The sequence below is a fragment of the Amphibalanus amphitrite genome, unplaced genomic scaffold (genome assembly GCF_019059575.1).
Source record: "Amphibalanus amphitrite isolate SeventyFive unplaced genomic scaffold, NRLGWU_Aamphi_draft 000126F_arrow, whole genome shotgun sequence".
Lineage (NCBI taxonomy): Eukaryota > Metazoa > Arthropoda > Thecostraca > Balanomorpha > Balanidae > Amphibalanus > Amphibalanus amphitrite.
In genome coordinates this window covers 76,576-103,255 of record NW_024881621.1, presented here as the reverse complement: position 1 = coordinate 103,255, position 26,680 = coordinate 76,576, and the positions used below count along the sequence as shown (strand labels likewise).

The 26,680-nt window shown below is 55.5% G+C and overlaps 1 protein-coding gene across 4 annotated transcripts in view; it reads left to right on the top strand.

The window, feature by feature from the left end:
* Nucleotides 1-24,759, top strand: part of LOC122381727 (rap1 GTPase-activating protein 1-like) — a 102,890-nt gene extending 78,131 nt beyond the window's left edge. For all 4 annotated transcript variants that reach the window (XM_043366260.1, XM_043366263.1, XM_043366265.1 and 1 more), the window contains 8 exons: nt 14,041-14,223; nt 18,522-18,760; nt 20,149-20,300; nt 20,897-21,023; nt 21,673-21,838; nt 22,331-22,707; nt 23,128-23,404; nt 23,977-24,759. In XM_043366260.1, the coding sequence (XP_043222195.1) occupies nt 14,041-14,223; nt 18,522-18,760; nt 20,149-20,300; nt 20,897-21,023; nt 21,673-21,838; nt 22,331-22,707; nt 23,128-23,404; nt 23,977-24,111 (1,656 nt within the window). In that variant the 3' untranslated portion in view covers nt 24,112-24,759. The remainder of the gene's footprint in view (nt 1-14,040; nt 14,224-18,521; nt 18,761-20,148; nt 20,301-20,896; nt 21,024-21,672; nt 21,839-22,330; nt 22,708-23,127; nt 23,405-23,976) is intronic.
* Nucleotides 24,760-26,680: the final 1,921 nt, after the last annotated feature.

Genomic DNA, 26,680 nt, shown 5'->3' with positions numbered 1-26,680 from the left:
AATCACCATAAGAGGAGCGGTAAACAGGGGTCGCGTATGACCACATCTGCGCGTCACGGGCCGGCGGCCATTGTCCTCGGCGGCGGCGTCTCCATCTTCCCATCGCTCACGCACCGTGACGACGAGCGCTGACAAAAACCCACACGTCGACGAGAATCGAGCGCGCACAAAAACGCCTCCGGTCGCGGCGGCGCCGGGAGCTCCGCGCTCTGTGGTCGCCGCCGCCCCCCTGGGGCGCGACTCTGTGCCGCTCGAACTGAAGACCCCGGCGCCGAGGTCTTCAGAAAAGTTCGGACTAGACCGTCTGGTTTATTGACAGCGGCGCAGACGTGTTTACTGAGCCAGACGCGTGAATGCGCGAGAGACGACCTAGATTGGGCTGATTGAAAGGCACAAATATCATTTGCTTGACATTAAGGGCCGCCTGAATGCTGCTAATTGCGCAGAAATGACCTGTTTGTTTTAGCGTTGCATGACGAGAATATTGTCAGTAGTTATTGGATTTTTGAGATAAACACGAAATAATTTGAATGCAACTTATCGTACGCAAATTGCCATCATTATATGAGGGGGAAAAACAAACCAAACTATCTCTCAGGATCAATGCCAACTTTTGTTGGAACCGGGTACCTACCTTGGACCCACATTAGATTATCATTTGTTATGCATTTCGGATCTATTGTTATTTTGATAACTTTAGCATGAAGTGCTTCTTTATTAATTAATGCATTTGCAAACTTAACGAGAAACTCTTTTTAAACCTAATAAACTATTCGTGGAAAATTTGGGTGACAAACACCTCTGAAATTGACGTTTACGTGTGGTGTTTCAATACGGGCAAAGTGAGCGACGTGACCAGATTTTCAGCTGAATGTCTTATTAAACTTCAGCAGTGATACACGAACAAGCTGCCAAAGAAGCAAGCAATCCGGCTGAAAAAGTCGGGCTGGTAAACATCCCACTGCACCTGTGTTTGAAGTCTCTTGCAATGATTTTCCGTCATGTAACATTACACTTACCTGCCAATGACGCATATATTTTCCTTTGGAGCAGCCCTTGGGCTTTAATCAAAGGAGAAATAATGATAAATAAAGCTGCACATCCCGTCCGTTTGATCTCTGCGCTACGAGAGACGAGGAGGGCTCTCGAGTCAGGATGAGATTTCTGCCCCCGGGGCGGTCACGTTGCCCGGTACGTGCCGGCTGTTGTGCGTGTCAGTGTTTGCACGTGCTGGGTGCCTCTGGGGTGACAGGTGGGCCACTCGGTGCACGCCCGCCACCTGGCAGATTCCTCGGAGGGCAGCTGAGATGGCTGCGTGGCCCGGGAGGAGGGAGGACGGGCAGGGGATCCGGCCTGGCCCAGCTGCCGCCGCCGCCATATATGGTGTGAGCCGGCTGTCCGCCCCCACCACAGGCACGCCAGCTGACACCTCCGGCGGGACATCTGCAGGGCTGCAGGCCGTCCCCCTTCTGCTCCCCTCACCCAGTCTGCCCTTCTTCCTCCGTCCTCCCCTGCCTGCCTCCCCGGGACCGCCCCGCCGGAAGGATTCGGCCGCTCCCCGGCTTCTATCCGCCCGCCGCGATCCCCTCACCCGCTCCGCTGTCTCCGCTGCGATCCCCTCACCCCGTTCGGCTGTCTCCGCCCTGGCCTGCCCACCTGCCACCGGTCGTCGGTCGCACCGCACCCGCCCCTCGTTAGCTAATCTCGCGTTTCCGCGAGGGAATGTCGGGTAATTAGTCGGCGGGCGCGGATGGGTGACTCGAGCCCGGCCGGATGTCAGAGCAGGGATGGGTAGATTTCCGGTCAGTATCGAACCGCGGCCACCTGCACCATGTAAGGGTTAGAACACGACTGAACGAATCAATACGACGCGAAACGGCACAACAGGAAACAAGGTAACACAACAGGACACGGCTGAGTGGCCGTCGAGGGGTCCTGTCCAATATCAACGTTCGTTGCCCGCTGAAAATAATAAAAAATTAAATGGAGGAAAATTAGATAACACCAAAGTTGCTCAAACATAAAAGGTTTGATATAAAATAACACACAGTTAAAACGTTCCAAGGACTATCCTTTTGAGAGTTCTAGACCAGACTCAAGCCAAACACGGGTCGGGGTAGTCCGCCGAGTGTTTGGAGCGCCTCAACATCCGGCTGGTCTGTCTGAGTGGCACGGCACGGCGCGGCACCGGCTGGGTCGTGTCGGCCCGGCGCTCTATTGATCCCCGCGCGCTGGAGAGTCCTGCCTGCCTTCACAACACACCCGTGTCACGCGCGCCGGCTCACCGCTGAGAACTCTCCACTGGAGGGCTCTTTGAACCCGCACCGATCGCCTCCGGCAGAGGTGCCCACCGACCTGCACCCTCGCGCACCCACTGACTGGCACCCCGCACCCATCGACCTTCACTCCGCGGCACCCACTGACAGGCACCCTGCACCTCAGGTCTGGCACCCATTCCCTTCATTCAGGCACCCGAGCCCACCCTGATCCTAATGCAAGGTAGCTACCTGGGTGGTCTGAATCCAGGCGGGCTGCAGTGGCACCGCACGCTATGAAATCCCTCCTCGTGAATCCGAGAGGCCGGTTCGTGCCGTTCCCAGTCGGGCGCGATGCGCTGCTAAAGCGGCATGGTAACGTTGATGGCGGCACATCCGTGCCATTTCGGTGGAAGCGCCTAAGCTCCGTTGGTAGCAGGCGCGTGCCTGAGGGCCGTTTGAGCGCAACGTATCCCGGGGCAGGTGCGTCCAGAAATACTCACGCTAATGAATGGATTTTATGTGCGAGGCAGGTGGGCGCTACCGGCTGGTCGCGGGCAGCACTAGTCCCTGTGCCAACGGGAGCGAGCGAGCGACTCACATCTCCTCCCTGAGCTTGTTTAGAGTTGTGTAGAGTCAGTCAGAGTCGTGTCGAGTCATCCAGCGTCGCCCAAAGTTTATCCAGAGCCGTGTCGAGTCGTGCCGGTCTCAGCGGGAGACCGAGGCCCGAACTCGGCGCGGCGCTGCGGGCCGATGCTCGGACTGATACCCGCCGCTCTCTGAGGGCAGGCCAGCAGCGTCACTGAGCTAGCTGTGGTATGTGTGCCACGAGCCGAGCGACCCGGCCGAGTCAGCTGCAACTGTGCCATCCGGGTCATACTGGGTCACAGCGGGCGGAGCGGCGGCGGGAGGAAGAGGGTGGAATGAGAGGAGAGAGAGAGAGAGAGAGAGAGAGAGAGAGAGAGAGAGAGAGAGAGAGAGAGAGAGAGAGAGAGAGAGAGAGGCGAGGATGGTGAGGAGGATGACGTGGCTTAACGTTCGATCTCGTTGAGGAGGGGCGAGCTTTCATTTAACATCCCAGCAGCTTCTAAAACTCAATCCTCTAAAACCTCTGGCAAACAATTGTTTATACCCGTTGCGGAATCCACGGCCAACTCGTCATTGAACACACTGAGCACGCGTCGTGGCACCTGGCCTCCTTATCAGAGGCCATCCTCGGAGGCGAGCACTGCGGTCGACTGAAGGTAAACAGGTTCCGTCCGCGGGCCGTCTGCCCTGCCGGGTGCCGGTGAAAGCTGGTGCGCTGTGACCGCAGGTCAGCGGGGTGCCTCTGCCGCCGCCCGGTGCCATATCCTGCTGTATAGCTGCCCTGCCGCGACTGCTGCTCAGTGATTCATGGTGGACATTGCAGCTGGTGTTACCGGTGTCATACAGTAGAAATGAGGGTGTGGTTATGAGCAGCTCGTGGCTCTCTGGTGTGCTGGTTAATAGCCATGGCTCGTATATTGCCGGCACGGGCTATTGCCGGACTCCCAGGTAAACGGAACGGTGAGATGATACCATTTCATTAATGTAAGAGCTGCGCAGCCTGTCTGGAAAACGACCATCGTGGATGGAAAGAAATGGTTATTGCTTTTCTGAAAACTGATGGGACGGATTCTGAAGCTCAGAAGGTCACAGTCATTTATCAGTTTGACCGACTACATCTGTTTCTACTAACTCCAGTCCAACATCTGAACATGTGTTGGATGGCACTTGGTAATGCGCTGGGTTTAGTACGGTTCTCGAGCGGTACCTATCGGACGACGCTGGGGGCCACGGTTCAGAGAAGGTGTGGTGTCGCCTCCAGCGGTCCGACACACCTCTCCTTCGCACCTGCCTAGATCGGTCAGCCTCCAGTGACCCAGATCGGCAGCCATTGGGTCGGCCCGGTGCGGCGGGAGCCGCAGACCGGTCCCGGCACGAGCTGGCTCCTCTGGGAGTTGTGAGACGGAGAACAACCGTAGACGGCGTCCGCTGGGACAGACAGACTGGGCACGAAGCAGATCCCGGAGAACAGTCGGTCCGCGGCTGAGGTGCGCCCCTGGAAGGGACAGTGTGAGGCCAAGGTCGCGGTTCGAAGGACGCGCCCGTTTTTGTTCCGTGACCCTACCGGCCACGGGGCCGCTGCCGCACGTTCGGGCCAGACTCTTCTTCCGTACATGCACAGAGAATGGAGAGGATGACAGACGGGTCTTCCGTCTAGCTTTTTCTGGCACTGGGAAAGAAATCGATCGTTTGGGCCATACGAAATGAACTGGTTTTCACTCAGCTGGGCGTCTCGAAGTGGACAATTTCTGAGCTGATGCCCCAGTGAGATGAATTACATACCATTCTGGAGCATGCTGAGATCGGGCACACGAAACGGAACTTCTGAACGCTGTAGAATGGTCGTCACTCTCTGAATCAGTGTGAAACTGACTGATTGTGACAGAGTGCCTCGGAGTAGCGTCGATCACCAAAAGGTCTCAATACGAGCCCAGCACATCGATTAACGTCAGTCTGGTGCCGACTTCGGGCATAGAGCTGTTGTTGTTTTCTGAGCCATCTTCGAAAGTCCCTACGGCCGCTATGGAGATGATATCTCGAGGGTCAGAAGCGTAATTCAATGGTTCTGATGATTGAGGTTAATGGCTGCGGTTTCAACGGCTCTCTCTCTCCATCTCCCTCTCCCTCCGGCCTCCTCTATCTCTCTCTCTCTCCGACTTCCCGCGTCTTACTCCTTCCTTTTGTTTCTTTCATTCTTCCCTTCTTAGTCTCCTACCGAAGTTCACAAAGTAGTGACCACAGAGCGTGCGAGAACTGCAGTTCCATGCATCATCAATACCCACCACGGGCGGCAAAGTCAGACAGCCGAGTCCCCAACACGTGAGGTCGTCATAGTTAGCCGAGTCTGACGACGCTCGTCACAGCGGGTGTGGTCGCTCGTGACGCACACCTCGCTCAATGCTCCAATAGAGCCTCTGTCACCTGGGTCGCTACCTGTGCCGTCGTCAGTGTCTGTGCTGGCACTATGACTTCTGAGCAATGCTTGTTTATCCAGCCTCTCGGCGGTGCTGAGGGCTCGTCTCTCACGTTTTTCGGCCGGCACGTGTATCTATCGACGACGCCATGAAAGCGGTGATTGGCAGTGACAGGAGCGGCGGCTGCGCTGATCAGGCGGCGGCAGCGCCGAGCCGTGTCACTTTTAGCGGACAGCGAAAGGTAACGAGCAGCCCTGGTCTCGTTAGCGCCGTAATGATGCAGAGCGACAGGGAGACGTGCACGCCACGGCGGCGACAGTGGAGCCACTCAGTACTTCTGGGTACCCGGCGATTGGAGTAATTCGACGTCCGGGACCAAACTCCGAGAAAACGGTCCTGAGTGTCACTGTTGTTTTGTCTGTCTGGATGAATTGCACATCCAAAATATCAGGTCTGACAGCCATACGGTCGATTGCGACTGGGATCTGGTGTCGTAACTGCAAGCAAAATGTGCCAATAATTCAATGGATGACAAGACTGATGGGCGCTTTGAACATGCATTTGATCGCAATCAAAAGCCATTCGTTCAGAAGTTCGTGGCTGTACAAGTTATGCTTGCTTGTATGCAACTCATGAATGCCTCAATAAATCCACGAGACGGAACCGGGTCAGTGATATATCAACAGTCTGTGTCACGGGCACGTCTTCAAAGACCAAGGCCGCCACCGCGGGACAACACGGGAGAAGCAGTGTGTAACCACGCCGCGCACCCGGGCTCGTGAACCGGGTCATCTGTTGTGAACGGGCGCCAGGGCGTGAGCACCGCTGCTCGCGCACAAACGGTGCTCCGTAAACGTGACACCACGCGTCGGTGCCCGTGCGCTAGACCATGGCAGTTTCTGCCCACCGCTCCACCGTCAACCGTCCACACTCCACCGTCAACCGTCCACACTCCACCGTCAACCGTCCACACTCCACCGTCCACAGTCCACACTCCACAGTCCACAGTCCACAGTCCACCGTCCACACTCCACAGTCCAGCTCCTGTCCGCGGTCCGCCGCCTCACCGGTCGGCACTGGCTTGTGTCTAATGACGGCCGACGCCCTGTGTGCAGAGGCTCACTTCCCTCCGCACTTTCGAGGAGGGGAGAACAATAGCCTGGGTGTGCCGCCGCGCGGCCGTCCCATGACCTCTGACCTATCCGAGCGATGACGGAGGACCGTCCCCTGTCTCTCTACCTGAGGACCAACTCGACTGCGGCCTCCCTAGGGTGACCGAGCCAAATGACTGCACTCCGAAACACATAGCCCGAGCGCTGGTCCATTATTCATGTGCTTCTCCAGTTTATAAACGAATTGAACCGCTATTCAAAGGGCTGCTAGGTCACAGGCGGACGACGCTACTGTCTTGAAGATGAATGATTCATGAGGCGGCGGCATTATGTATCCGGAGGGACAGTACGGGTGACGCCAGCCGCTGGCGGTCGTCTCGTGATCGCTATCTTGTCACGACCTCAGCTGCCGGCCCCTCGAAGGCACTGGTAACCCAGCAGGCTCTCTGATGGATCGAAGTTGAACACGTCTGGTCCTGAGTCTGACCTGACTGACACTAGTCTGCCCGGGCTTGGCTACAGGGGCACAACTTGAGCCGGGCATTTCAAAGGTTTTCATGTTTCCCTTTGGCCGCCCTGACCCTAGAGTTGCCCCCGCTATGCAATCGTCATACTTCAACATAATGAGCACCATGGAAACCAACACCACCCACTCTCCTGTCTTATAGTCACCCACATCCTCTAGGTCACCTCCTTCGTCATTCACATCCAATGGACTACACCCACCGTCTGCAGTTGACCACATCCACATCCACCTCCTCCACCTCCGCGTCCGCCGCGCCGGTCGCTGTGGCCGCTGTCTTCCGCATTGTTTTCCGTTATTAGCGGCACGGCGCCAGTCTGCTGTTCCGCGTTCAGAAATGACCTCCTGCCGCGCCGCACGTGCTAACGACACCGACACGAGCTGCCAGACGACGCGCTGGGCACAGTGAGCCTCTGTGAGCAGGAAAACGGCCATATGGTAAAGTTTGTGGGAGATACTTCACCATGGTCAAGTCGTTATTTATTGCATTGGTCTTCGGGCGCACTTCTCATGGGCAGGTTTATGACAAATAGTATTTTACCGTAGGAGTGTACGTTACCTGGTTTGTTCAACGGTCGTGTGCCGGCTGGCTGGCTGCAGTGGGTCGAGCCGACCTGACACGTACCGTTTGAACACCCACCGTTAGCCCATTAACGCCCGTAATTCCCCAGCGAACGCACACGAATGCCCATTTGCCGATTTAGAGATAATGGTCCCCTAAGGGTACCATGCGAGTTTGGTAAATGTGCGAAATTCAGAAGCATACTTTTTTGAAGTGGTACCTTTTGGTACCACTGGGCGTTAATGACATCATTTTTTCGCAAAAACATGCATTTTAGCAGCATACAAGATATGTTTGCCAAGAAGACTTTGCAGCTCATTCGTGAAAATTAGAATATTAGACGACGTACTCATCGGCAACATTATGGCAAAGGCTCGCCGCTTATGTTTTTCAAGTTGTCAGATTATGACGTCATTACTGCATGCTATGCCTAACTGCCATATAGGTCAATGCTATTATTCACCTGGTGGTGGGTCGGTCTAGTGAAGAACTGTATTGTTTCAAGCAAGGCTGCGGAGTCGATGGATTTTCAGTGGCTGACTCTGACTTCAATTCAGACTTTTAGGTACATTTCAACTCCGACTCCGACTCCGACTCCAGGCATGATTGTCGACTCCGACCGACTCTAACTCCTACTCCATTTCCCCAGTCCTGGCATGTCTGCGGAGTCGCGGGATTTTCGGCGACTCGAACTCCGGCTCCGGCTTCCACTCCGACTCCGACTCTGACTCCGACTTCAGTTAGAGATATCGACTCCGACCGATTCCCGACCTCGACCCTGCAGCCTAGGTTTCAAGGCCTAAAATGCACAAATATTTTACATAAATGACAAAACTAACAGTTTTCTGAAAGCGATTACCAGTAACTACTCTACAATCTGTGTTATGACTTCTTTCAAAATTATGAAAATAAACGTTTAGCCCATAGTTCAAGATCCAGCACAGTCTGTGGTTACAGTTCATGCACTGCAAGACACGCGGTATAGGTACTCGCCAAATCTAATCCAGCAAGTAGCAACTGTATTTAGGGCCTTGGTAGCAACCAAGGAGACAGATCTCCAAAATGGACTTCAACCGGATCGTGCAGTGCTGCTTGCGCTGAGGCACACGTTGCAGCAGTCAACACGTCATGTTTCTAGGCTCTAGCCGTTATACTTCTCCATGTACGTCTCCGGGCAGAGAGCTACGCGCCACGCGCCACAGATGACTCAAGTGACAGGACAGCCACGTAAGTACAATGCACACGGCTTCATGGCTGAGCCTACTCTAATCCAGTGTCTGCATCAATCGCGGCGTATGGAGCATTATCAGATGACGCACCACTGACCAAGCAGCAGGCCTGCAGGAACTCGTCTGTCACTACCATCCGCATCAATATTTCCTCCTATACTACCGCACAAACTGCACTGGGATGTGACGTAGTTACCCACATCTTCCTGAACAACAGCAGCAGCCTTCCTATACAACAGGACGATCTCAAAACAGTGCCCCTCCCCTTCCCCACAAACAAAATTCATTTGGGGCCTTGACCACATGTCTGCTCCGCAGGAATACCCGCAATAATACCAGCGATTATAAGGCAAACATCCTATCCAACATCAATGCGTCACGTCAGCGGTGACCGTGAATTACCAATCAGCAATGAATCCACCAGTTTAGGCGGCGACGAAAGCGCTCCCTCTCGAACCTCTTTTTAGATTCTATTTGCCATAAACTGCACACCGTCCCTGAGAAACGTTACACAAACGACTCTCAGCCTACACAGGCGCCCCTTTTCGCATAGAGACGCCCCCATGCGGTTTCATAGGCGCCCCTCTTCGGCATGTGGACGAAAGAGGGACGCCTCTTTAGACCTAACAGGCGCCTCTCGTTCCCACTGAGGCGTCCCTATGGGCTTCACAGGCGCACCTCTTTCTATAGGTCTCAGAGGCGTTCATCTTTGGGATGCAGTGGCCAAGTTCGACTTTGACCTTCATGGGCGCCCCTTTTGCATGGCGGCGCCCCTTTTGCATGTTGGTGCCCCTACATATACCTACAATGGGCCTCATGGACCTCAGAGGCACTCCTATAGGCTTCACGGGTGCCCCTCTTTCGCATGAAGGTGCTCCTATGGGCTTCAAAGTCGCTCCGTTAGACATCCACATTTGCATTGAAGCGCCCCTATGAACTTTATAGGCGCCCCTCTGTCGCATATGGGCCTCACAGGCGCCCCTCGTACGCACGCAATTTCTTTAGGCGATAGCGTCCCCTTGAGGGATGGCGCCCCAAATGGCAATTTGTCCGCATCACTCCGTTGAGCATTGTAACGCGTCCGCACAGGCCGCACACGCATGAACTTGCGAAAAAACGCTTAGCTTAACGCCCAGTGGTACCAAAAGGTACCAACAAGAATTCTGTCCCCAGGGACGTGAGGATTCATGTCGAAACATCGGATTTTCTGCTTAAAAACAGCTGCGAGTTCTTCATCTTTAATGAAAACACACTTTGGCTAAAAAAAATATTCACAGACATGCAAATACAAACGTTTCCTTCTCCCGACGTCAGCCAATGACTGTGGCGCCTCGAAACACTCCTCGCTTTTCTGCACCTCACATGAAGTTTTTCGTATCAGCACGTTATTTTTACCCAACAGCATATCCGGAAAGGAGACGATTTTCCAATGACAGAATCTATCTGGCGAAAAAACGTATGGTCTCAACGCAGCAAGCCAAAATGTGCGTTGGTACCTTTTGGTACCGCTGGGCGTTAATGGGTTAACTGTCGACTGCGCCCGGTGGAGCGTGAACCGTCGCCCCGCCAGTGCTAACGTCGGGAGCTCAAGATCTGCATCGGTACCCGGGGCCAGAGATCCTGTATGATAGTCATATTTTAGTATATGGAGCCTCACGACACCAGGACGTGTGACGTTTTGGGATTGTTCAAAATAGAAACGCCACCGACAACCGTCTCTTGTTTGATGGTGGAGACCGAGACGTGTTTCGCTTTAACTAACACCTTTAGGAATACTGTCGATATTTTCGTCTGCATAATAACAAGATGAGCAGCTGCTTTTGGCCATAGGGGCCTCAGGGGCGGACCCGCTGTTCAGCAGCTGCTTTTGGTCGAAGGGGCTCCAGTGACGGACCCGCTGTTCGGAGGTGTGCAGATAGCGGGTAGAGTCCCTGACCCTCCTGTGACGGCGGCGCTCGGCCTTTGATCACCGCTCTGGGAGGTGACGAGCAATACGGGTCTTAGTGGGACGACGCCCCTCTGCAAGATATGCAAACGGAGAATTTAACACTTCTCGGGGGTCTTGTGACCTCACCAAACCACGCACCATGTATGGAGGGAAGCCTCTGAGAGCTCACCCCTCCCCTGCTCGTGGTGGCTCCCTGCGACTCTCCCGACTCCCGGACGCCTTCCGTGCACGTCACAGGGGTGAGTCGAGACCCGGTGTTGCTCAACGGCTTTCTCCAGCGGCGGGGCCGGTGAATCGCAACGCCTGCCGGAAGGAGGCGGCGGCACCGGTCAGGGTGCTGTTTTTGTGTCCTTTGTGCGCGCCGGCCGCCGTGGACAGCTGCCTTCACATGCGGGCTCAGGAGGAGCGGGCTGGCGGGGCAGGTGGGGCGGTGTGAGCAGCGCTCGGCACGGGCGGGCACCTGGCGCCGTGTGCCCAGCACGTGGCGTGGCTCCGTGCCAGGAGCCGCCTGTCCGTCTTCTCCGCGGCCACCTGCTCGCACCGCGGCCCGCAGTCCGGCCCGTCTCACCTCACCCCGTCCCGTCCCGTCCCGTCCCGTCCCATCCCTGTCCCGTCCCGTCCCGTCCCGTCCCGTCCCGTCCCGTCCTGTCCCGTCCCGCCTGGCACGCCAATATGCACCGGCCGATGTCAGCGCGGGGCGAGAAGTGACGCGGCCCTCACAGACGCTGATCTCATGCGGCCGACCCATGCAGCAGGCACGGCAGTAAAACCGGCCGTCCTGACCCGCAGCCGCCTCCCCCCGGCTTTGTTGCATGGTTGCAGAAGCACAGCTCAGTACTGGAGGTCAGAGGGAAACCACAAAGCTCGGTGGATTTCAGCACCACAAGCGCAGATTGAAACGGTTCTTGCGTCATGCAGAACTACGATGAATTTTGTATTACTTTTCTCACGCTTTGTGGATCTTAAACGCTTGCTCGGAATGAAACGCTATGAATTCCAAGTAAGATACGTAGCTAGTTTTCCAGGAACTTAAAACATTTATCAGAATTACTTCGTAACTGTAGCAATGTTCTGGTTCCGCAGAACGCACGAGACTATACCAACGTCAGACGGAAATGCTCCCTCTCCTGCCTCTTACATAAGCCACAGCCGCGTCTAAGAAGATCATTACGACAACGAGCCACCGCCCAATGACCCAGTCAGGCTAACAAGCTCCGCCGCAAGCTCCTGATAGCAACGAGCGCGTCTCGGTGAACACTGTCGCCGGGCCGGGCAGTGCCGCCGGCTGACGGCTGCTGGACCGGCTGCTGCGCGGCGGGCCGGGCCGCACCCGGCTCCGGTCGGCGCGCCCAGTCTCCGGGAGCTGGGCCGACCGTTCTGCCGAACTTGCTCATCGGGGCTGGACGGGCTCATATGAGATTAGCCGGTCGTAGCGGCCCCCGACCACGGACGGGGGAAGTCTGCCGGCCTCCGGGCATCAGCAGCTCTAATGGCGCACTGGCTGGCCAGTCTGCATTGCCCACGTGTCTGAGAACTTCCTGGGTCGGCCGGGGGTCGGAGTGGCCGCCGCCTCTACTGCCTGCGGGGACTTCACCGACCAACCGCTCAGCCGCTTTTTACTAGGCAGATTACCGAGCTCTAATCAGAAGCGCTCAAGTCTGCTGGAAAATTAACTTCTCAGCAAATTATGTTGGAAATTGGAGATGAGCGACATTGTTCGGTTTGTGAACTCCTCGCCTGTGTCTGACGGCTCGAGATGGACCGGGTTTTAGCGGGGGAGGGAGGGGGGGGGGGGTTGGCCCGGCGGCCGGCCTTGAGGCGCTGTAGAGAGTGCGCGCCCGGCGAGGGACGGCCCTGCTGAGCCCAGACAAATCGATGCTGCTCTGTGCGGTCACGAGCGAGGGATGACAGCCCGGCCAGCGCCGGCCCAGCGCCGCTGGCACGAGAGGAACGTCCTCTCCGGTTACCGTTTGATCCTTTGTCTCGTCTTCCGAGAACCATAAGGCCAGCGAGCAGCCCATCCGTCCGTTCTGCACCTGGTTGACGATGTCTCCACCCGCTCTCTCTACAAGCTTTCGGTGCCGATTTACCATTCCAGGCACACACTCTACCTGCCCGTTCCAGTCCTCGCGGTGCGCACATTCAGCCGGCTCGGCAGCTTCTCAGAGCCGGCGTATTGTTGTTCGTATCGCTTGCACCATCGCCGGGCCAGTGAACCCGCGACCAAGCGTGGCGACCGCCGCCGGTGCCGTCTTGCAGCGCGCACCGGTCCGCCCGTCCTGGCTCGAGCTCGGTCTCAGGTGCGCGGCGCCGGCCGGCCTTGCTCAGGGCGCGCCCACAGGGCCTGGGAAGGCGACCCAGATTTGTCGGCTCTTATCCAGCGCCGAGAGTGGAGGGTAGAGACGGTGGTGTGAGCATGCTCGCCGCGCTCCAATGTAGGCTAATGGAGGCGGTGCGGCTGGGAGCTGATGCCGAGACCTCGGGAGATGACCGGACGACTGGGGAGGGCGGCGTGGGAGTGTACTGAGATGGACCGAGAGAGAGGTGGGGTGGCGGCCGACGGAACCCGACGAGTGCCGGAATCGGAGTTTTATTATGGGGTAATGAGGCGTGTATGACGGAGGGAGAGAGCCGAACCAAGCTGGGAGAGGAAATGAGACGGAAGGGTCAGATATACTACCGTGGAATGTGAGGCATGCCTATGTATTGGGCCACCTTCGATGCAGGCGCACCTGACGATCATTCTTACGGGTCCAGTCATTTCTTCCGGGTCGTAATGTATTGGAAAGGAATGGGCCATCAGTAGAGGGAGGGTTGACGGTAATGACTGAAGTGACTTGTCTGCTAATTACTCGGAGTCTGATCACTGGGGACGTACCGGTTCAGTCGGCTCAGGCCGCACTGCGCACTGGCCTCTGCTGTATAGCTGCGTCAGCTCTGTGTGGCTGTCTGCGACGCAGTGGCTCCCAGACACACCCAATCCCCCAGGACTCCCCGAGTCCAGGCTAATGAGCTGAGTGCGGCATCGGCCGGCGACTTTCCCTGCTTTACCGTGCAGAGCTGGCGATTACGAAGATCTCTGACCCCGCCGGCACTGTCTGGCCGGCCGTTGTTTGCCGCCGGCTATTATGTTTACTTTGTTGGGCCATCTTCGCTGTGACCTCTGGCCCACATTGCCGCCCTTAATGGCTTCTTGTGGCCGGTGCCGTAATAGATGCTTATTAAATCACCTTTCTGACGCTTTTTTATTTACCATATATCTCAAATGAAATCAGAGTCCATTTTCCACAGACACCTGTTATTAACTCAGACAACTGCCCGCTCGTGCTCGTGACGTTTGGCCAGACCTGACCTCAAACGCTGTTGCAAGGAGACACCCGCTGACGTTTCCCTCTCTCTCCTCCCTCAGGAGCACATGAACTGGTACGGCGAGGACGAGCTGCTCGGCCCGCTGGTGCTCTCTATCAAGCCGGAGCAGATCTCGTCCCAGGAGCACCTGCGGCTCATCCTGCGGCTGCGCAGCGGCACCTGTCACGAACTGGTGCCCTGCTCCTGCCTCGGTGACGCGCCCACGCCAGCCCGAATGGCCAAGGTGAGCGGCCGGAGAACCGGCAGGGTTTCTGTCACAGGAACCTCCCGTTATTCTTGCTATTCAAGACTGCTCTGTGAAGTGGTTGTAAGATATTTTTAATAGTTATAGAACAATGCGTGTTCATTAGCACTGCTAAGCGACCAATGCGGCCATTGCATTGAATGGCTTACGCTTCTTTTTTAATAAGTTTTATTTTTACGCCTAGTTGAATATATGTACGGTTTAATTTAGCGACCTTCGTTAATTCGCCGCAATATCCAGGCATATGAATATTCCTTTGAAACGGTAGATTACCGAATCAAGGCTGTCGTTTGGTGACTGGAGACAAACTTCTTCGTTCTCCACAGCCAAGTGCTCGACGATATCGCTTTGGGGTTTGTTTACGTGCCTCTGAATCGGCCCTAATTAGGACGGCGTGGCTTTTCAGACATTCCAGTCTCTGATTCTGTTTGAGCGCCAGCCTCTCCACAGCAGCCTTGATCCAAATGTGAGGCCTGGATTTATTCGGTGGCCACTTGGGCCCAGCTCAGATTGGTCACGTGATCTCAGCCAGGTCACGTGATCACGACCTGGCGATTTCTGAAGGGCGGGGCTGGAGATTTGGAGCGATGCTTCGAGGGCCGAGGCCGGTCTAGCGCAACTTTTCAGACGCCATCAAGTTTGGCTTACCCAAGGGCAACGCTAGATTAAAGGTAACGAAGAGACCTTCCTAAATTAATTTTTTCGGTCGTATCAAACCCATTAGCGATATTCCGAGCTAGGTAAGACGGCGTGGGCAGCCACCTTTGATTATCAGGAGCCTTTAGAGCTCCTTTCAACGCTAGAGGATAGTGTCTTTTTGAGGCAAACGTCTAATAAGTAATAGCAGTTATTCAGGCGAGACTCCCAGTGCACACGTTGAAAGCGAACTAACTATATGAAATAACGTCTTCCGTCAAAACATGTTACGTGCTCAAACTTCACATAAAAGGCACTGTCAAAGCCAGTATGACGCAATTGTAGAAACGTCTCAAAGTGCTAAACACTGCATTCATATTTTATTCCAGTCAAAGCAGCGTACACAAAGCTTTCTAGCTAGTCTTATGTAACAAGTCACGAAAGAGCCTGCTCGACGCGGCGGACCCGACCGAGGCTCTGTCCGATGCGTCTCTATCCCATCGGCCATGTCGCAGCGTGTCGACCACGACGAATGATTACATATGATTAGGGCTCGTCGGGCGCGACGATGGCGCGTCGTGGGAGACGATTGCCCCGCGACTACCGGGCCGTGTAAGCTGGGTGCTGAGGAGAGCGCGAGCGGAGAGTGGGAGAGAGAGGTATGGGGGAGAGGATGTCGCCTCCGGGGTGATTTATTGAGACGGTGGCGGCGGCGTTGGCGTGGTACAAAATATAATTGAATCAGCAAACTCGGCGCTACGTGCGCACATATGCGCCTGTATCCCTCCCCCTGGCATGTCACTGTGTCCCAATATCTCTGCGATATTTTTCCGCCGGCACTGTTGCACATTCTCTGACCGGAAACCTACCGCCGTTCTCTCGGAGGCACTTCTTTCCCAATGCGTGGCCGCGCACTAATAGCCTCCATTTTCTCCTCAACCGGCGCAGTTTCGTCACAGTTTACCTCCTGAGCCGCGGGTGGCCATTATTTTTGCGGCACAGTAGCATTAATCTTTACCTCTCTGGGATAATTCTACAGGTAGCCTTGGCCAACAATTTATTTTGATGCGCTTTTTATGGTCTGTTGCAAGCTGCAGAACAGGCGAGCCGTGTCCTGAGCCGCGCACATGACTGCAAGTGCGCTGGCCTCAGCGGCCACGAACAGGCAAAGGCTGCGTGCTGCGTGCTGTCTGTCCTTCCCTGTTGGTGTACGAGCGTGGCCAGTTTGCCTGTCCTTTTAGCGCTGCGCTATATCCTGTACTCATTTTCCCGCACATTTACCGCGAGCGCCCTTATTTCGACCAGCACATGCGGCGCCAGTCTTCGATACCAAACCCTAGCCATTCAGCCGTCAGTATATACAGTTGCGCGGTTGCAAATCTCGGTAGATGGTATAAGAGATCTGTGGAACAGTTTGCAGCTGAGGGGCTGCAGACGGCTCTGCCGGCTCACCTGCCGGAATCGCCACCGGCCTGGGACCGGATCGGCCAGCCGGCCCCGTAGCCAGGCTCAGTCGACACTCGGACCCGGCTCAGCCGGGCCGTCGGCCTTCCTCCCGTCGGACCTGATTTATGCACCCTATCCGTCTGAGAGGCTTTGTTCGCCGGGCGACCCTTTCGCGGGCGGTAACAGCGGCGACGGCGCGGCGGCGAAGGCAGGAGGAGCCCGGCTCGTGCCGGCGCCGTCCGATCCCTCCCGGCCGACTCAGCGCGGCCGGTCGTCGGACCATGGACCGTATCGCCCCCACATCAGCTCGGTGGCGCCCGACGGCATCGATTCGCATCGATTGCCTGCATATATTAACGACGTTCCCGCGTGGAACGCCCCCGTCACCGGCCTCGCAAATATTCGGCGTCGTTGGGGAGGGCGTCCAGGGGAAGGGGGAGCTTAACAGAGACGGCTCCCGGGTTGGGTGGGGTAGTTGGGGCGGACTCGAAGTCTATAAGACAGATCGGTGACCGGGCTGACAGTCAATGCGGGTGTCCGGGCTAACGGTGGTGTCGGGCGCCTATTCTTGCCGCGACCGAGGAAGATTGGCGGGCGCTGATGAGTGGGCGTGTCTGCGTTTAGACCAGCTGCGAAGATAGGTCGGTCTAACGGTCGAACGCCGTCGGCAGACGGACCGACCGAGGGTGACAGAGCCGCGGCTGGGACGAGTCACCAGCGGCCTGTGTGCTGGCCGACACAGCTCGAGACGGGCTGTGTGCAGAGCTCAGACAGCTGCTGGGCCGGGCGATTCCTGCCAGACGGCTGGCGGACATCTGCGCCGCTCGGAGGTGACTGGCCGGATACCATTCGAGTCCGTCAGAGATCCGCGCGGCTCCCGCACTGACCGGCCGCTGACCCGGACGGCGCCGTGTTCGGCGGTGGCAGACAGATTCAGGTCGGCTCGCGCCGCCCTCCATTGTCCACAGACACCGGCTCCTCTCGGCCGCCGCCCGAGCCCGTCTCTAATGGGCGCACGGTGCGTGCACCGCGCCGGGCGGCGGCGGTGGGCGGTGGGCGGTTATGGGCGGCGGTGGGAGGCGGTAGACCAGAGCTCTCGGCTCACCAACACCGCTCAGCGCCGACCGGCCGAAACCACGGCCTCGTTTCGTGCGCAATTAGTGGATATTTTTGTGGGCACTGCCTGATGAATGCGTGCTCATTTGCATGAGACGAGTTGGAGTGCGTCTCCCGCGGCGCCGCTGGTCGGCTCGACGCCGGTGCGCTGTCTCTCACCGGCCGGCCGCGGGCGCCGCGTCTCTCGGTCTCCGACTCACCGCCGCTCGGGGTGAGCACTGAGCAGCCGCACCCGGATACCGCCCCGCACATGGTGTAAACATCCTGCCATGTCTGAGGCGGCTCCGTGGCCGCAGCAGGCCGGCGGCCCGTCTGTTGTCCGTGGCCTGCGCGGCGGCGTGGCTCACTCGCAGGAAGCTGGCGCAATGTCTCGGTCTCAATCTCCACCTCCGTCTGGTGTGCACCCGTTCGGCGGCGGCCGGTGCGCCGAGCCGACCTGTTTATTTTCTCAGCTCCGGAGATGAGTTTTTGCCGCTCCGTTGCGTCTCTCCTCTGCCTGTCACCGCACCGCGGCTCCCTCCGTCGTGTGCCGCTGCCCGCTTTCTCGACGGCGCTACACGTCTGCGGCGGCGGCGGCTTCCGGCCGTCTTCGGGGAGCGAACGACGCGTGACACGACGGGGACCGCGTCGCCCTGCCGCGACGGAGCGACAGAAGGCATGCACCTCCTGATTTACATTCCGAGAGTGAGAAAGGCGAGCGGCGAGCGGCTGTCATTTCCGCACCATTTCGGGAACGGGGAACAGCGGGTGGGCGGCGGAGAAGGCAGCGGGTATGCGGCCGTTACGGGCGATTCACGATTGTCTGTGATTGTGTGCATAGATATGGTGTCTCAATGGGCCATCTCTCCTTCACCCATAGTCATGATAAGAAGTTCAGTCGGGCATTTTATCTTCGCCTATAGTTACATCCACCCTGACGCTGGAGCCATGTCGTCTCTGCTGCCCACCTGTCCGCTTAATCGCATTATTCGTAATCATACCCAGCGACACTGTCCAGTCATTTATACGTACGCTGGCACACTGCTGTCCTTGTGTGTAATGTTAGTTTGTTCTAACCCGTCGTTCTTTTTTTCTTGCAGCTGCTGAACGACGAGCTGACTGTGGAGCGTCTAGAGCCCGTCCTGGCGCCGGGCACCTCGTCCCTGCTGCTCGCCTACGACGAGCACGTGCTAGTCAACCACTTCAAGTTCGGCGTCATCTACCAGCGGCACGGCCAGACGCGCGAGGAGGAGCTCTTTGGCAACCGCAGTCACAGCCAGGCCATGGACGAGTTCCTCGAAATGCTCGGCAGGAGGATCCCGCTCAAGGATCACAAGGGGTGAGTGAAAACGGGACAGCGACGAGATATGAGAGAAACGGCGTCAATGATATACGAGAGGGAAGTCGATTCAATGCAAACTTTATTGGTTCCACTTCTGGTGACGATTTACAAACTGCGTATGGCCTTACATAAGGATATTGCATCTTCGAACGTTCAGGATGCTCATTGCTCAGCATATTCACAGCTTGACAGGTTGATGTGAAGCGTTATTCAATCTTCTGTGAACGGCCCACTCTTGGCGCAGAGAAGTGCTGTTCCAGTTTGAGTGCTCTTGCTGGCCTCGTATTACTTTGTTATGCTGTCAATATCGAAATGACATGAAATGCGTTACGAGCGTTGTTATTGGTGGCACGTGCGGCGTCCAGCACGTGCAGCTGCAACAGTGACAGTATTACTTTACCTGTTACACCACACAGACGTGATGCGGCCGAGCCCAGGATTTTGTCATCCATCCATCCATCCATCCATACTGCCCGTATCATGTCCCCATTACTGACATCACACAGAGGGAACAATGCCAATATACGGCGGGCTCTGAGAAGGTGCTTCAGCAGACGGCTCACTATTTCACTTTCTCTGTGCATCCGAGACTCGGCTCTTATGTCTTTCCAGTTAGCATGGTTTTGCCTGCCGCCCGTAGTCGCGGTTGGCTCGTCTCGTATTTCCAGCACAACCTTTGCTGGATAAATTAGGTCTGAATAGTTCGGGTAGGTAAATATTTGAGATCAAATATCTAGCTTATCAGTTGTTGTATAAACGTATGTCATTGCAAGAGCGACTAGCTATCTGGGCTGCCTTGATTTTGCCTTTTTCCCTGCCCTCGGCCAGGCCACATCTTCTAATCTCATAACGGTTTCAACACTCTACGCCATTTATTTCCACAATGTCTTCCGTATGTGATCCGTCTGTTTCGACTATGATCCAGCCCCGGTTCCGGGTGGTTCCGACCGTTTCAGACAGCGCCTGTGATCCTTCCCACGGCACCCCATCAGCTCCACACCCGACGACCTGGTGCGGTGCTCCCCAGCACAGGTCAGCCGCGTCAGTGGCACCGGCGTCTGACCTTCATCTCCCGTGGCGCTTCCGGCACCTGTCCTCTGCCGTTCCCCGAGCTGCCGAGTACAATTTCCTCCCGATTCTCCACCGCGGGCAGCGACCCTCTGCTCTGTCCCTAGCCCTCTGTCCTGACCTCTCGGCTCTCTGCCTTTATCACTCAAACCTCTACCCGTTTCTTTCACTCTGTCCTTGTCCCACGACCTTCCGCTCGTCTCTCACACTCTGCCTTTATCCCCCGGCTCTCTGACTGTCTCCCTCACTGTTATTGCCTCGGCGGCGGCAGTCCGTGTTCGAGCCCGGCGTCTGACCCAGCTCCTCTCCTCATGCAGGTACCGGGGTGGCCTGGACACGCAGCACGGTCAGACCGGCGAGGAGACTGTCTACGACACGTTCAAGGACCGCGAGGTGATGCTGCACGTCTCCACACTGCTGCCCTATACTGAGAACGACCCGCAGCAGCTGCAGCGGAAACGGCATATCGGTGAGTGGTGAGGGACGACAGTAGGGAATGATTGGAGAAAATAATGGGTGATTAAGACCGGGATAATAGAAAAGATAACTTAGGACGGGATGATATACATAGATAGACACGAAACTTGTGGTAAATGTAAAGGAGCTCGATACTTGGGTTTACTGAAGGCTGGTGTTTTAAACTGGAGAGGCATAAAGGATGGGGATAAGGTACTGATTGCTGCTGGGGACAGCACAACACCCCATCAGAGCCCCAGAGGTCTGTAGAACAAAGTGTTGTGATTGTTTTTGCCTGTGTTGGTGTGACAGCTCGTGGTGAATGTCTCAGTTATCGTGTTGTTCCCCACTCCCCACCGTCACTACCCGCCACTTAGCGGGTAACATGTGTGGGAACCGTCGGAGTTTCGAAACTGCGCAGCCGTGACCGAGCAGAGGCCGCTAGCTATCTTCCATCGCAGTGGCTGTCTTCCTGTGTGCTCGCTGCTCGGTGTCTGATGGGCTCGCGTCCAAAACACACCGTGTTAAACATGCCGTGACTGTGTTTGTCTGTGTCTCTTTCTCTCTGCGCTTGTGCATTTCTGACTTTTCGTTCTCTCCGCTCGGCAGGTAACGACATTGTGGCCATCGTGTTTCAAGAGGCGAACACGCCGTTCGCTCCTGAGATGATCGCCTCGCACTTCCTCCACGCCTACATCGTGGTCCAAGTCATCGACCCTTGCACGAGTAATACAAGGTGCGTGCCCGAGTGATATCAGGCGTGGCATGCGCTGCGGGAGGGTTACATGAATTGGCTGCTGGCCGTCAAGGGACGCATGTAGCGTGAATGGCATAATGAGGTGTTGTATAACGTGTTACTCCTTGTGTGGGATGCTTTATGATGAGCGTACGGAGAATGTGATGATTGAGTTCTACCCGATAAACGCCTTGTCTATATCTGCCTGTATTCATTCAGTGAAAAGAGTGAAATGAAAGCATTATTGGCTGGCAATAGCTCGTTCATCCATGATGCCGCGTGACAAACTCCGTGTATTTGTAGCTCACATGAATGGAGCCGAGACGGCATAATGATCTATCATATGAGCTTCACACGTCTGACAAATTGTGACATTAAATCTCAATCAACGCACATCAGGCGCAAAACGCTAGAGAACACACACATGATTGATAAGACACGACGAAGAGGCATAATCGATATTATGTTACATTCACACAGAGCTCATCGTTACTGCATAGGTCACATCTCATCGATAATATGAGTTGGCTATATTCGTTCAGTGACGTAAAGGCTCTCGCAGGACATTTCCCACTAGCCGGCGCCAGCTCCGCCGTCTGCTCTCGCACCTTGAGCTGTCCCTGACCGTCTCTCTCTCTGCTGTTCCCAGGTACAAGGTGAGCGTGGTGGCTCGGAACGACGTGCCGTTCTTCGGTCCCACTCTGCCGAGTCCCGCCGTCTTCAGGAAGGGACCCGAGCTCAGGGAGTTCCTGCTCACCAAACTGATCAACGCCGAGAACGCCTGCTACAAGGCGGAGAAGTTCGCCAAACTGGAGGTAGGTAGCGTGAGGAATTAGGGCTGACCCAAGCAGATCAGGCATGTGGGCACCACGACCTTGTTGCATAATTTTTGCATAGTGCGCTATTGTAGACGCTCAAGAGGCATGGATATATGCCTCACAAAAATAGCAGCATACTTGAGCTGTCTTCAGATATCACCTATTCGCGTGTCAGTTTGCTTAGGACTTGAAACACGGGCGTTACTGCGCCCAATGCTCATCCACCATTTTTGGAGATATTTCTGGGAACGCAGGCCATAAACGAACCACTTGACGTGAGCTATCCACTCGTGGTTAATTTACGACCTCGCTTCAATCTCGGTGACAACGACCCACGCACCTACTGCGCAGTTATGAGTGTCGTTACCACCGCCCTTGTCGCGTCACCACGCACACTTCCCACACAGTCCGCCACGGTGGGGTGTGTGTTTGGTCTCTTTTTACCACCCTGAGATGTTGTTCGCCGCTAACCAGTCGCTCCCTCCACAGATGCGGACTCGCACCTCTCTGCTGGCCAATCTGGTGGACGAGGTTCGGCTGCGGAGTCTGCAGTTCTGCGGCCTGCAACCGGCGCCGGCCAGCGGTGCTGACCTGCCCCGCGAGTCCTCCTCCGGCCTGCTCAGCACGGTCCGTAAGGCGCTCACCTCGCGCTCCAAGAGCCAGCCGGACGACCGGCGCCGGCCGCCTCCGAGCCCAGCCGCCGACGGCGGACTGGTGTTCCGCGCGCACAAACCGCTCACCAAGCGCACCTCGTCCGGCGCCTCCAACAAGGACACGCTCAGCTCCGTGTCCAGCCAGCAGTCCAGCTACCGGACCTGCAGCTCGGCCTCGTCCAGCCCGGACGCCACGCCGCACAGGACACAGAGGTAGGCGGACGAGACAGCTGGGAGAGGAGTGGGGCAAAGCTGGGAGGGGACGAGATAGCTGAGAGAGGAGAGGGGCAGAGCTGGGAGGGGACGAGATAGCTGAGAGAGGAGCAGAGGGGCAGGGGTGGGAGGGGACGGAGAGAGAGGGTACTCCAGCTGTGTTGTCATGGTGGATATTGCGTAACGAATCGTCTAAGAGCTCTTTCGGTATAGATTTTGGGGATATTGCGATTGTTGCCCGTTGCCGGGCCCTAGAGGTTTTTGGGTCCCCTGGTTTTCGATAATTCAAGTGTCATCTCAGCACAGAAAAACAACATGTCATATTACCGCGTGTTACGTTTGAATGTTACTTCTGCCCACCGCTTCCTTCCAGCTCCAATAACTTTGGCAATCTGATATCACAATTTCCTCCGTTTTCAGGATCACAATGTCGGAGAGCGACGACTCGTCGCTCAACTCTGTGGACCTGGAGCCGGCCGGTTACCATGGCAACGGCTACCACGACGACTCGGACACGGGCATGGAGAGCATGGGCTCGGCGGAGAACAAGCGGCTCTCGTGCTCGTTCTGCGCTGAGGAGCCGAGTGACGCGGCGGCCGCCGCGGCCGCCAGCGATATGGTCAAACAGATGGAGAGGCTACGCGCCGAAGTCAGCGCCCTCAAGAACGATAAGCTCGACCTCCTCAGGCAAAATGTGGTAAGTATGCTGTGTGAATTTGGATTATCTCGGGGTTCGAGTATGGATTTGAAGTCGGCGTCAGCTTTGTCGCGTACATCTGTCCTGTGATGTGTTTTGTCAGGAAAAGTGCAGGTTGTCACGGGCTGTCATATCACACTGAGGCTTAGCGTGCCACTTCGGATAATACGGTTCGGAGTGTTTTTACAGCCCGAGAGTGGTTTGTTATGTGACCTGATGCGTGGTGCGGCATTTTATCGTGTTTTGACCCGGGCTTTATGGCGGAACATGAGATGGGTCGCGGTTTATGACAGGGGCCCGACTGCGCCATAGAATTGATTTAGTGTCTCTGTATCTGCTTTAGTGTTGTCTGGCCCGGCATTTACGGGCGTATCACGTACCGTATCGAATGATTCCGGGTACGTCCGCCTGTTTTGGAGTAGGCCAGGGGTGATCTGTATTCTGGGTTCATGGCTGTGGTAGCCGAAATGAGCACAGATGTAAACAAACAACGCTAAAGTATAGTGTGTCGGTGTGTGTATGTGAACTGGACCGGGACGCGCAATAACGTCTGTTGTTTCTCTGTCCTGCAGACATGCCAGAGGGACATCAAGAAGCTGAAGGCGAACGAGATGAAGCTGCAACAGGACATGACGTCAGCCAGTCGAGAAATCGCCCGGCTTCGTGCGCTCGTGAAAGACTTTGGCACCGAGCTGTCGGCCGTGTAAGCTTGTGATTGGTCGGCGCCGCTCACGGCTGACTGTTGATTGGCCGACACCGCTCACAGGTGATCGCTGATTGGCTATCGCTGTGTGACGCTTCGCGGGCCGTCTCGACCCGCGCTCGATCCAAAGAAAAGTGAATAATCGTTGTTTGCGCTTGAATCATGCTCTATATAGTAATTGCCGTGTCGCCTCGCATTCCGCGCATTTGAGAAGAGTGTACAAATGGGTTTGTGTTCATGCTGTTCTCCTCTGCTGGCATCGCGGCGCACTGCGGCGTGGCGTGGCGCGGCGCGCGCGCCGGCCTGCTTAGTCCCCGGCCGGCGCCCACTTAGTCAATTCATTTGCATGTAGCACAGGGCAGTGTTGCGTTGGCGGCCGTACCTGCCGCGTTCGGGAGCACCGTTACATATTTATTGTCCAACAGCAATGTGCACGCTGCGTGGCGCCGCCTGCGTGCGGTTATTTTCGTACTGGCACCGGCGGCCGCGGGTGGGTACTGGGTGGGTCACCGCCCCGACGCCCCCGGGCCGGCCGCAGTACAGGACTCATTCAGTCCTCGGTGTACGTCAATGTGATCTGAGCATGGGATAGTCCTTATCGTATATGTGTATGTTCTCTGTGAATTTGCGAGAATACACGTGCGAGGTTTTAGGTGGTTATCTCTGTGGGGTGCCTATCACTGAGGCAAGGAGGAACTGATACTGAAGGAAGGAGGGTTAAAGGGAACGCCTTAGTGAAATGCCACGGACATGGCGCTGGTTGGGTCCGTGGTGAAGACGCTCGTCTCACGATTCAGCGGTCGATGGTTCGGTTCTGAACAGGTCACACCACGACACGGGGGACACAGATCCCTCCGATGGTGGTGCCGCTAGCTTTTTGCGTCAAGCTCAATCCGCGAACAAGACTCTGCATGATGCACGGTGCGAGTGCGAGCAGTGCGGTGGGGATGACAGTCCTGAAGCCACACTGCAGTAGACTGTAAAGCTGGGCTAGGGATATAGATCTGCAGCTGGGCTAGGCATGCACCCACAAACATTCCGCCATTAGGTATATGAGCGGGATTTAGTCAAACGATAACCGAAGGACGCTTATTACAACGCGTAAAGGTCATTAGAGATTAGGCCAAACTGCGGTACACATGCAAGCACCCCACTTCTGATTTTCTGTAATTCACGGATCCGCTAGCGAGCAACAAGTTTAATCTGTTTTGCTCTAGCAAGTGAACACGAACTAACACGACACGACTAACAAGCGAAGAGTGTATTCGATTCAAAGACTGGGAAACATGGGATATGTAGGAGAAATATATCCGTTTGTATCACACGTTTAGGTCAGGCTGACTGTGTACAGTTCAATCTCGGTCGCAGCAAACAGCGGTGGATCTCACACATCGCCTCAACATATCTACCAGGGAATCCCTCTATTGAATCCTGCAAGGGGGCGAAACGGATATCAATCAGAACCTCGGCCCACGCATTAACCTTCCAGGCGGTGGGGGGGGGGGCAATTTTTTGCCCCCCCTTTAGTTTTTTCGATATATCTCGAGAACCGCTGCGCCGATCGTCACCAAACTTTCAGTACCCTCCCGGGAGCAGCTAGCGCACATGGTGACCAAAAATTTTTCAAATGGCTATGATAGGTTGGCCGCTAATGACGTCAGAGTGACGTCATTTTTGCCATTTTCGACCCAAAAAAAGGTTTCGCGGGAAGAGCTGTCAGGCCTACAGCTTTAGAGATACATAAAAATGTTTCAGACATAAAAGGTGTGGAATCAAAAGGGCTACAAAACTGCTATTTCGGTTTTTCGATTTTTTTGGATTTTGACCCCCAAAAATCAAAAAATAGATTTTTCGAATATAATAGCCGAAAAATCCAAAAAGTTTTTTGAATTTCGAAAAAAACCGGAATATATGTGATAGTCCCTACCGCCTTCTATCTACATACCAAATTTGAGATCGATACCTCTTTTTTTGGCCAAGTTATAGCGAAAAAACTGTTCAAAATTGATGACGTCAAATTTTCAAACTCAATTTTTAGCAATTCTAGACCTCGTAGCGCAAAACAAAGACCACCATTAGACTCCCCGTGACGAGCTGCATCGAATCGATACCCATTTTATGCAAAAATATCAACTTTGAAATTTGACCTTTTTGACCTGACCTTGACCTGACCTCCACCAGAAAGTGACCTTAACCGTACCTGATGGTCTTATAACCAACACCATTGAGTTGGAAATGAAAAACTGGCCATAAAACATGCATCGCATAACCTTAGTAAAGTTGGGCTCATGTGGTGACCCTTGGTGACCTTTGGTGACCTGACCTGTGACCTGACCTGGTATGACCGGTGACCTCTAATAGCAACATATGTACTAGACAACTGACGCCTCATCGCTGATTTTCGACAAAATGCGTTTTACTCGGTGTTATAGCGCTTTCCCTAGAAGCCCTGTGAACGGTGAAACATTTTGTCTTTGACCTGACCTGTGACGTCATCGGTGACCCCGAGGTCAATGAAATTTGGTTTCTCTCGACAAATTTGACAGGGCTATCGAACGCCGTTTGAATTTTCC